The sequence below is a fragment of the Erpetoichthys calabaricus genome, chromosome 3, assembly GCF_900747795.2.
Source record: "Erpetoichthys calabaricus chromosome 3, fErpCal1.3, whole genome shotgun sequence".
In the NCBI taxonomy this organism is placed as follows: Eukaryota; Metazoa; Chordata; class Cladistia; order Polypteriformes; family Polypteridae; genus Erpetoichthys; species Erpetoichthys calabaricus.
Window position 1 is genome coordinate 124700667 of NC_041396.2, and position 12366 is coordinate 124713032.

At 35.5% G+C, this 12366-nt stretch overlaps 1 protein-coding gene across 1 annotated transcript in view; it reads left to right on the top strand.

Moving 5' to 3' along the window:
* The window catches only part of elp3 (elongator acetyltransferase complex subunit 3), a 435450-nt gene that overhangs the window by 150206 nt on the left and 272878 nt on the right, over nt 1–12366 (top strand). Inside the window, exons 5-6 of the mRNA XM_051924270.1 lie at nt 5861–5924; nt 9964–10032. Of these exons, the coding sequence (XP_051780230.1) occupies nt 5861–5924; nt 9964–10032 (133 nt within the window). The remainder of the gene's footprint in view (nt 1–5860; nt 5925–9963; nt 10033–12366) is intronic.

Below are 12366 nucleotides of genomic sequence, written 5' to 3' on the forward strand. Positions count from 1 at the left end.
CCATCTCACACCATGAACTGAAAAGGACAACACAATGAAGAGCACAGCTCGGCAGCAATATTGAAACAGGCATGACCAAAAATGATGCCTTAACTAAAGACATTTTAATTAACTAACAAGTCTGTGTGCTGCCTAAAACTACACATCACCATTTATCAGGTTGTATGGTTGCTAATATTCAAATGTACTTAGCATATTATTATTATTTATGAATATTACCAATAATACATTATTTAAATTGTAACTTCTGCTTGTCTTTTACTACACCTAATTGCCTGAGGTTATAGATGTAGGAGGGAAGGTGGGGAGATGTTATATACTGTAATACCTTATAAACAGTGGTAAGTCTGTAGATTTGAGGTGTTCTGACAGAGGCTACATATTAATAGTACAATAGGGGAAAGTAGAGTAATATAATGCTCTACCAAGACAAAACAGTTGTATTTAAAGGTTGAAGGTTTTTATAAATTTTCATGTATTTTTGTGTCTGTAGGTTACTATAATTTGCAGAATCACTAAGAGGCATTACTCCACGGCCCATTATCTGCACTGTTTCTCATGAACTAACAGAACTGTCTGTAGTTGATTCAAAGATTCAGCCAGTACCTCATGTCTCAGTACTGTCGTTACTGTTACAATCAGAATGAACACAAAAAATGTAAGTGCTTCAGAGTTTCTGAAACTCCTTGTACTCAGAATGAAACCTGAGAGCAAATTGTTTCACAACTTGCATCAGCTACTCTGGTTGGAGAGCTTTAACAGTGAGTCCGGAGATGTCTGTTTTGATAGAAGAGGGAACAAAACAACAGTCTCAGTACACTGAGTGGTCAGACGTTCGTAGAACAAAAATCACAGCAAGTAGATTTTGAGAAGTGTGCCATGTATGAGGGGAGTCACTTGGCCAATTATTGGCAAGAGGAATAATCAATGGAGCACAGCACACTGAAGCCTTAAACCATCAGTTTTGGGGTAGTACTCTGAATTCTGTCATGATAATGTGTTACCTCGCGGCTTTGTTATTTGTCCAGATACTCCTTGTCTTGGTGCCAGCCCCGATGCAACAGTGTTTGATCCATCTGAAAGTCCTTGCTGAAATAAAATGTACAGATGTTAAGTGTGTTTCTGGAGCAGGGCGCATAAAGCTCATCACAGATCAAGCTACATTTAAAGACAACCATAAGTACTTCTGGCAGTTGCAAGTTCAACTGGCCATAACCAGATTGAGCCAGTGTGACTTTATTACAGACACAAAGGGAGACATCACTGTGGAGATTATATAGAAGGATGATGAGATGGTCTTTAAAATGAACATCAGCTTGACCTGTACTACTTTGGTGCCTACATGGAAGTATATCTTAAAATCTGTGAAATAACTGTTGTAGCTGTATGCTTTGAAAGGAGTGTTTCTTTTTCTACAATATCAAGAAGAATCCATGGGCCAAAGCTCTAGTGTGAATTTTTTTTCTTTTTCCCCTTATAACTGCTTCTGTAATTATTTGAATCCAAATATTTTGCACAGTAAACTTCAAATGTATTTTCGTACATAAATAAAATGTTCTGTTAAATTCATGCTGTTTATTAAATATTTTAATCTATTTCACAAGTATATTTATCGAAAAATGTTTGATAAAAGGTTTAAATTGGAGGCTGGTATTAACACTTTTTTAACTTTGTCACAAACATTTTAAAAAGTGAGACTAGATTTTGATTAAACAATATCATTTATTTAATGAAATACATTAAAGTGACAGTCACAATTGTGATTTATTCAACATGCTTTTATAAGATGTTAACATTTGTAGAATTAATATGTTCAAAGTCTGGGTGTGGAATGGCTTCTGGTGTAACGGGAGCTTTAAAAGTGTCCTCATACAGCTTTGTGTCCTTCATATTAAGTGGCACTTGAAAGTTAGCTAGTAAACTGCAGCTAGTCCATATTTGGTTCACTGTGCCTGTCCGAGTGTGAGGTACTGTTTGCTCCAGCTCATGTACTTTAAGGGCAACAACATCCATTGCACCTGTTAAATGCAAAAATTCTACATGTTGAAAATGAACTCACACATACCACTCAAAAACCAACAATAGACAACGCCATTACATAATTTAAAGTCCAAATTAGTATATTCATTATTCTTAATGTAATAAAGGGTGTATTACTTATTTCTTGTGCCCTGCAGAGGGCGCTCCTGCCGCCCAAACCCGACACAGATAGACATAGGACACACGCTTTTATTTTATTTTTTTTTCCACGTGGGAAGCGCCTTCCCCTATTTTCCATTTGTACAGCACAGTTCTCCAGCACAATACAGAGCATGTATTAACAGAGTTAATGCATAAAACGATAAAAAAAAATAATTTACTGAATATAAGTATTGTATATCAGTAATAGATTTGCATTAGCTCTTGATTGCTGTTTCTTTGTTAGTCACATAAGTGGTACAATGGAGTTTTAATAAAGATTACGTTAAAAATCATTATAGTAAAATACATAAGCACACCTGATGAAGGAGGATGCACATAATAGTAGTCTGTCAACATACCAGTGTCACACACTTTTTCCGTATGTGTGTCTTGGGTTTCAAGTGGCACACAAGAAACAACATGCCAAAAATCAGATCCCCAACGGCTCTTTGCCCGGTCTTACACGGAAAGTCGTCCTTGATTCCCATCTCCCCAGCTGTTCCATTTAAAGCTGGAAGGGTCAGTGCCAATTTTGAGATGCTTACGTTGTACAGATGGAAGGTAGTCATTCTCATTAAAATGCAGACTACATGCAAAAAAGCTACCTTGTTTAACTTGCAGTAAGACATGGAGAAGCTTCAGCGTTTCGTGAGTCCATTTCTTCTTTTCCCCTTTATCAATTGGTTTGTTGTGAAAACTCAGATATTGTTGTTTTTGTTTCTGAGAAGAACAAAAGGAACACTACAGAAACTCTTAAACTTGGTTTCGGACATTGTTGTGATATAACCAAATATGCCAGAACCCAGCTAGTGACCGTTTCAAAGTTTATGAACCTGGAAGTGTGAATGTGGTCTATTGAGCCGTCTTTATAAGGATGGTTGTGGTCACAAGAGGAGATTGATCAGTCGCGGTGTCTTAGAAAGACTGTTAGTGTATGTGAGGCACACCAGACTTAGAAGGTGCTGGTGGTTGAGCAGAAGGCAAACCAAAGAAGGCTCCTGAGATTGTTTTTGTTGTTTTTAAAGGTTCCTAATAGCCCTTTATGGACTGAATAGATGTCAGGGTAGCATTGTTTGTTTTTTTTTTTTTTTTTTCTTTGTTTTTGGTTTTGCAATTTTTCTCACAAAGAATTTTTTTTGACTCGGTACTAAATTTTTTTTTTCCTTTTGAACCATACTGTTTTGACTATAAATGATTTCACAGATAACTAAGTTCTTTAACTGTGAATTAAATCTACCTTTTTGTTAACGTCTGCCTGTCTCATCCACTTTGGTAGGTGGCTTATGCGAGTAGGGTAGACTTTGAGTAGTTGTAGCAAAGCTTCAGAAAGAAAAAGTGTGTTTTACACGTAATGCTGGGCAAGTTCATCCCAAAATTGAAGCAGTAAGAAATTATTAAAAAAATTGCGACTGATAAAAAAGGACCTAAATAAGGAAGTTATAAAGAAAAAAACAATTCTATTAGGCATGTATGACTAGTAAAACCAGCGCAAATTGTAAGCATGTAAGCGCAACTGTTAAAAAGAATATTAGGAGGGCTAAAGATATTTATATAAAAATATTGCAGAAAAGGTAAAAGGTGATCCCAACAAATTTTGTCATTAGTTTAGTAAGAAGAAAGTGAAGAGCATTAGGAACTGTAAAGGTGAGCTAGAATATACAGAGAAATAGCAAATGCTTTGAACTTGCATTTTATTGAAGTATATTCATGTGAATATTTGATAACCTCCCAGAAGTAAAAGGGACTATTAAGAGAGGTACTGTATTTAGTGCCTTAAAAATTACAAAGGATAAAGTACTGCTTGGATTAAATATCCTGAAATCTAATAAATTATCAATTGAAGTTCTTAAAGAAGTTTTTGGGTTCGTATATAAATCCTTAGCACATATTTTTTGAAAATTTCTGCACACAGTGGAAATTCCTGTAGATCTGAGGCTAGCAAATATTATTTTGTTTCTATGTGGAAGCAACAAAAGAATATTAGAGTGGTGCATATGATATTATTTATCTTAAAGGCTTTTGATAAGGTGCCACATAAGACTGTTGATCATACTCTACTTTAAAAAGTGGTAATTCAGGGCACAGGCTAAAGGGTTACAATGAGGTGAACTTTTTCAGAATTAGGTGATATTAAAAGTGGTGTCCCTCAGAGATCAGTGCTGGGGTCACTGCTCTTTTTAATACACATAAATAATCTTAACAAGACTATAATCAATCAGGTGGCTATGCTTGCAGGTGACACTACACTAGGTGGATGAGAAGATGAAATGGTATCAGCTAAATAGTTACAGAGGGACTTGGACAGCATACAAGCTTAGGCCAATTTGTGGGAGATCAAATTTAAGGAAAGCAAATGTAAAATAATATGTGAATAAAGTAAAAATGTGAGATTTGAATGCACAATGAGAGGTCTGAAACTTGGATGTGTACGTTATGGGAAGCACTTAGGAGCCCTTAGTGGACTCATTACTATCTACATCCAAACAGTTTCACAGAAGTGATCAAGAAAGCTAATCATGTTAATCTGTATATTGCAATGTGTGGAGTATAATTTAAGAGAGGTTATCCTTATTTTATACTGTATAATGCACTAGTGAGGCCTCATCTAGAATACTATGTTGTGTCTTGGTCTCCATATTACAAAAAATGCATAGTACTGCTAGAGAATGTTCTGAGAAATATAACTAGACTTATTCCATGACTAAAAAGTATGAGCCAAAAGGAGAGATTGAAAGAGTTCACATGATTGAATTGTGTAAAATTATTAACGGAATTTGTAAAATAGATCCCAGTTATTTTATAAAATCAATTCTGCAAAAAGAACACATGGACATTGTTAGAATCTTGTTAAAGATAGATTTTATACTAATTTTTGAAAGTTTTACTTCACATAAAGAACCATAGACACGTAAAATAAATTCCCAATTAGTGCGGTGGAGAGCAGGACTTTAAGGGCCTTCATCTCTCCACTTGATATTTTGTACAGTCAAGGTGAATAGGATGGACAGACTAGTTTGCTGAAAGGACTGTTCTTATCACAGTTCTCTACTGTTCTAATAAGGTCATCATACTTTACACACCCAAGGTTTATTTAAGTTAAAATTATTTGTATTGTAATTTAAAGCACAGTGATTTTCTGTAAAATAAGGAACAAAACATTATGCATTTTTGCTTTATTTCAATTAACAGACATTTTCAGTGCAAGTTCTGACTTGTGCTTGTGCTATTGTGCTATAAATGAGTTTCATTCTTGCCAACATTTGTAACCCAATTATGTATGCACAGGGTGGGTTAACTCCTAATTCTAACTATGCCTGGTCAACTGCATTCTGAAAACAATTCAGCAAAAAACAGCCAAGTGAACAGAAGACATCTATCTGAAATGGCACTTGGTCACCTTTAGAATGGATGCACCATCAAGGACACCAAGAACAGAAAGGAAATGGAAAAGTCCTAGTTAAAGAGTACTTTGACACAGCCTTAGTATTAACCCTAAACTGAGTATGCTAATGCTAAAATAATAAGAGTTACGCTGAGCTTTAAATACCACAACTGATGGGACAGGCTTTTGTGCTGTCAGGGGGTTCTAGATTTTGGGTTCCCTTTAGCTAGTCATGGTTAAAATTGGACAAGATATTCACATTTCTCCAATTTGTGTGCCTTTTTTTGTGAATTTCAGGTACTGTCCTGGTGGCCCCGATTCTGACTTTGAATATTCAACACAGTCCTACACAGGCTATGAGGTAATTGTTAATGGAGATGACATTTATATAGAAATCAGCAACTCTTAATATTTCTAATACGTTATTTGAGGATGTATTTAAGTGTTCTCTTAAATTTTAAGGGTAACATTGTAAGAATATACCTATATTTTCTGTATTCAGAGTCCAAAAGAACAAATATTGCAAAACTTTTGACTGAACATGATACCCGTGTCTTTAGGAACTCAACTCCACTTTTATTGTCATTCATACACATACATAGTATATGGTTGAACAAAATTTTGTTCCTTATAATCACTGGTGCATAAGGAAAACAACACACATTTAACATACACCATAACATTACCAAACTCAGTGCAACAATACAATGTTATAAAACAAAAGATGCAGGAATGTAAAGCTCGAACAATGCTCAATATCCATAGTAAAGTGACAGTACCTTATTGGGAGAATGTTATAGGGAAAATGTACTGGGTGACATGTACGAGTTCAGAAGTCTGACAGTATGGGGGGGAAAACCTGTTATAGAACCTGGCTATGCTGGTCCTAATGCTGCAGTGTCTTCTGCCTGATGGCAGAAGGTCAAACAATATGTGTAACGAGTGAGAGAAGTCTTCTAAAATGACAGAGGCTCTATAGAGACAACAAATCTGAAATATGTACTATACTGAAGAGAGAATCTAAGAGACCCCTATGATCCTCTCAGCAGTCCTCACTATGCGCTGCAGAATCTTACGCTCATGGGCTTTGCTGTTCCCAAACCACACAGTAATTGTAATAATTATAAGTTGCATGGGAACAATTCATTTTTCTGGATATAATTACATTCCTTATGTAGCTCTTTGCTTACTTAAGCTTCTCAAGGTACCGGTTATTCTGAAGGGAGTTGTAAATGTGCCCTCTAATGGACTGGCACTTTTTTCAGGGTTGATTCCTATTGTTTCTCTGATAAATCTGACATAGGCTTTGTTCCTTTGGATTGAACAGGCCACCAGTTATTTGATTACAGAAAAATGTGGTACTTGTCTGGTTTCTTTTCTTACATGTTAGGTTTTATTTGTCAGCCTAAAAGCATGCATTGTGAAAAACATACAGTATTGGAGGAAACCAGGTACTGAACCAGTGCCTTTTAATAGGAGAGCTTTGGGAACAAAAAGGTGGTGCTGTGGATAGGAAGCAAGTTTGTAAGTTCACTGTACCTTTTAAATAATAATTTTTTTATCTGTATCTTTTTAAATGGGCATGTTTTATAGAAACATAGTATACATGGGCTTTATCATCATTAATTACCATCATGCAGAATGCACATGAATCATATGAACATAATGGAAATAGTGTACTAATGGTTAAATGGTTCACCACAGTAACACATCTTCAGTTTGTGTAAAATCTGACTCACATGCATAGTAATAACCATGTACTATTTGTAATTTTAAAGTTATTAAAATTAGGTAAATTACATGTTAGCACAAAATTGCAAAATGAAGAAATAATTCTGTAAAAATATCTTTTATAATATTATTATAGTAGTTTAACATTTTCTTTTGGATTTAAAACTAAACATTAATCACAGCAGTCATTTCTTTCTATTTGTCTCACATAAGACCTACTTAACCATTTATCTGGCATGGCACTTTGTCTGTGAGTTCCCCCTCCAGACACCAAGGTGACCTCACCCTTAACCCTTAAGCATGTAATCAGATGGATTGTTACAGCTCTTGGATTCCATACTCTGAATGTATGTAAGACCAAATATCCACTTATTACAATAATGCTGTTAAATATGATCAATAGAATTAAGCATCACAGTTCTCACAAACTCATGTAAAGCTTGATTCTTGCACAAGAAAAAAAAACTATTAAATGCTTGATGATACTTTCCAAAAGCATATATGTAAATCAAGGGTAACAAGTCACCCAGTAAATAACAACCATTATCTCTTTTTGCTCTCCTCTGTTTGAGTCATTGCTTACGGCTTATTTGGAGGCATCCCATTCCTCCCATAGCCATTATCTTTTTAATGACAATTCTGTTTGTCTTGCTGCAGCAATGTCACTGCAAAATGTGAGTTCATTGCCACCCCAAAAATATATAGTAAAATTCAGTAGGTTACAAAGAATACCAACACATTAATCAGTAGCCTGGTTTTTAGTTCATATGTAAATGTACTTCTGTTCTTAGAAAGTCCACTCTTGTAACAGAAATGTTTTCTGATTATCTCCTTCCTTATCAGTACTCTGGTATTGATAGCCATATTGTATTTGCTTGATTTGGTATCAAGTCTGCATGCATATGCCCTTGTTTTCAGCTTAACCTTGAGACCCTTTTATGCAGCATATCACTAGCTGCCTATGTTTGTCTCATTTATACTCAGTATCTATAATAATGTTGCTTTATTGGAAATAACAAGGTGAACCACATATGCCTTTGTATTCCATAATCACCACAACCATGTAAAGAACATTAATAAGGTATAAAAGCTTTAATTTTCATATTATCTCTGCACAAACCTCAGTTATCTTAAAACACAGACTACTTGTACTCCAGTTACCAGTATTAGTTATAACTTAAAACAGCAGCTCAAGTTCAAAAGAATTTTAAAATATAATGCACCCATAATTAGTGTGCATCCCTTAGCAATTTAATGAAAAATTCAAATAATAAAATTCCATGTGTGCTTGTATGGCTCATCAATTTATGAGAACAATTATCATTGTTGTCCAGGATTAGTCCTTGCCTTTGTGGTTGTGCAAGGTATTATACTGTATCCATATATAAATATATAATCAAGCAAATAAAAACAAACCTTAACTGTGATCAGTGGTGCATATTAATCACATAAAAGTTTTTTTCACCAATCTCGCAGTGTCTTTCAGTTTTGGATTGGAGCTCAGTATTTGTCGAGCTTTAGTCCACCGTAAGATGCCCACTTCTGTGACCGTCTTCAATATATATTCTGCCGACCAAAAGGGGCGTGGTCAGTTGCCTTCATTGGGCATCTTCTCATTACTATGTGGACAGAAAGATTATGCCATTAGCGACAGCACTCCCTCTCATCCTGGGGTGGTATTGCTTACCAAGGATGAGCCGAATAGGTAATCCTCAGATGTACATGTGTGACATCTTATGCCACACACTGGTGGGATAGGCTCCGACTCTCATGGCGCTAATGTGAATTAAGCAGGTTCAATAAATAATACATGAATTAATTACAATATTTAAAAAAAATCAGAAGCACATTTTTAGGTGCATTATATTATGGGGTATCTCTCCAGTTTATGTTGCCGTTTGAGGGTTAATGGCTATTCAGAATACATTGTTTTAACAAATTATTTAAACATCTAGTCCTTCTCTCTGCTGTTTTAGCCAATATAGTTTCCAATAGTTTTAAATTACTTCTGAATAATTTTTAATTATCTGTATAACATAGCTGATGACAAACTTCAGGTTGTTTGCTATCCAGCAGAGGATGTTTGAGTTAGGGTGGACTGAACTAATATAATGGATTAGTTCAGAAATGATAATCACCTTAAACAGATCGGGTATCGGCCAGATGTGACTGATCAAAAAATTATATTAATTCTTAAAAGATGTTGCTGTTGAATTTTTGTAACATCCATTGTAAATAAAAAAGCACTGGGATCAGATTAACATTTGCTTCGTCCAATACACTGGTAATGGAATTGGTATTAGAAGAAAAAACGCAGGAGCATTGCATTCCTAGTTGCAGCACTTTCTGCACATTCCTTTCTGCACCTATGATTTACAGTACCTAATTTTCATTGCTTAAGTATTTGCAGTGTCTGCTAAATAATAAATATTCTTTATTTCTATTTATTTCTTTGTTTAAAAAAAAAAGAAAAATATCTGAAGATCTGCTCTAGTGCAGCATTTGAAGGGGGCAACTTCTCCATCTGAGTCAACATAGAAAATGACAAACTCGATATATAAATACTTAAAATTGGGTCATTTTAAAATTTCAAACATTTTATTTTGGAAATTGGTTTTATAATGAGAATTAGGAGAACTTCTAAATAATATAACAATATTGTTTTGTAGCCAACTTCAATGAGAGCAATTCGAGCAAGATATGATCCTTTCCTTCAAACACGTCATCGCATTGAACAGGTTAGCTGAGTTTATTTATATTTCTCTGGTTTTTTTTTTTAAATCTAAAAATGTTTTAGATTGTTTCAAATTTTAGTCAGTGCATAGTTTTTTGTGTCGATTTGTCATATGTGCTGCCACGGAACCTAATATTTTGTTAATTTTGTAATGGATATCTTTGGTTAATATTGTAACTTGTAATGGTTGCACTCTGATCATTACATTGGATGTATTTAAGTGTTCTCTTAAATTTTAAGGGTAACATCGCATGAATATAACCTATATTTTCTGTTTTTATAGTCCAAAAGAACAAATATTGCAAATTTTTTGATGGAACATGATACCCGTGTCTTTTGGAACTCAACTTTTATAGTCATTCATACACATACATAGTATATGGTTGAACGAAATTTTGTTCCTTACAATCCCTGGTGCATAAGCAAAACAACATACATTTAACATACGCCATAACATTACCAAACTCAGTGCAACGATATAAAAGTTTGGAATCAAGAAAATTTTTTTTATGCTTTTGACTGAAATTGATTAATTTTTTTATAAGGACCATTAAATTGATTTTAAAATATAGCTATACTAATGGTGTAAGTATATTGGGTCTTTATCTTTCATGGGAGCAGCCACATGAGGACCTGTAAAACATCTGTTTCTCAATCTACAAGTAATATACATATTATTTTGTTCTGTTGTGCATCTGGGCTTTTCTTTTTCTATCCTGATTAGATCCAGTTTGTCCTGATCTCTCAAGACAGTAATGGAGATTTTTGTATAAAATCATGAGTTTCTTGGCAAAAAGATGCTGTTTTGTTTTGGTCATTTTTAGACCCAGAATTAAACTTTAGGAATACCTGTACTTGACAAATCAAGGAAAGATAATCGATTTATTGAATATAATATCAGGATTGAGTAAGTATATTATGATACAGCAAACACTTTAATGGAGAGCAAAGGTTATAGTTTAAAAAACTACTTTACATGTACACTTTACATAGATCTAGCATATAGATAAAATTGTACAAATTCAGACCACAGTTAACACTACAGGTGCTGGTCATAAAATTAGAATATCATGACAAAGTTGATTTATTTCAGCAATTCCATTCAAAAAGTGAAACTTGTATATTAGATTCATTCATTACACACAGACTGATGTATTTCAAATGTTTATTTCTTTTAATGTTAATGATTATAACTGACAACTAATGAAAGTCCCAAATTCAGTATCTCGGAAAATTAGAATATCAATTAAGACCAATGCAAAAAAAGGATTTTTAGAAATGTTGGCCAACTGAAAGGTATGAACATGAAAAGTATGAGCATGTACAGCACTCAATATTTAGTTGGGGCTCCTTTGGCCTGGATTACTGCAGCAATGCGGCGTGGCATGGAGTCGATCAGTCTGTGGCACTGCTCAGGTGTTATGAGAGCCCATGTTGCTCTGATAGTGGCCTTCAGCTCTTCTGAATTGTTGGGTCTGGCGTATTGCATCTTCCTCTTCACAATACCCCATAGATTTTCTATGGGGTTAAGGTCAGGCGAGTTTGCTGGCCAATCAAGAACAGGGATACCATGGTCCTTAAACCAGGTACTGGTAGCTTTGGCACTGTGTGCAGGTGCCAGGTCCTGTTGGAAAATGAAATCTGCATCTCCATAAAGTTCGTCAGCAGCAGGAAGCATGAAGTGCTCTAAAACTTCCTGGTAGATGGCTGCGTTGACCTTGGACCTCAGAAAACACAATGGACCAACACCAGCAGATGACATGGCACCCCAAACCATCACTGACTGTGGAAACATTACACTGGACCTCACACAATGTGGATTCTGTGCCTCTCCTCTCTTCCTCCAGACTCTGGGACCTTGATTTCCAAAGGAAATGCAAAATTTACTTTCATCAGAGAACATAACTTTGGACCACTCAGCAGCAGTCCAGTCCTTTTTGTCTTTAGCCCAGGCGAGACACTTCTGACGCTGTCTCTTGTTCAAGAGTGGCTTGACACAAGGAATGCGACAGCTGAAACCCATGTCTTGCATACGTCTGTGCGTGGTGGTTCTTGAAGCACTGACTCCAGCTGCAGTCCACTCTTTGTGAATCTCCCCCACATTTTTGAATGGGTTTTGTTTCACAATCCTCTCCAGGGTGCGGTTATCCCTATTGCTTGTACACTTTTTTTTCTACCACATCTTGCCTTCCCTTCGCCTCTCTATTAATGTGTTTGGACACAGAGCTCTGTGAACAGCCAGCTCCTTTATCAATGACCTTTTGTGTCTTGCCCTCCTTGTGCAAGGTGTCAATGGTCGTCTTTTGGACAACTGTCAAGTCAGCAGTCTTCCCCATGA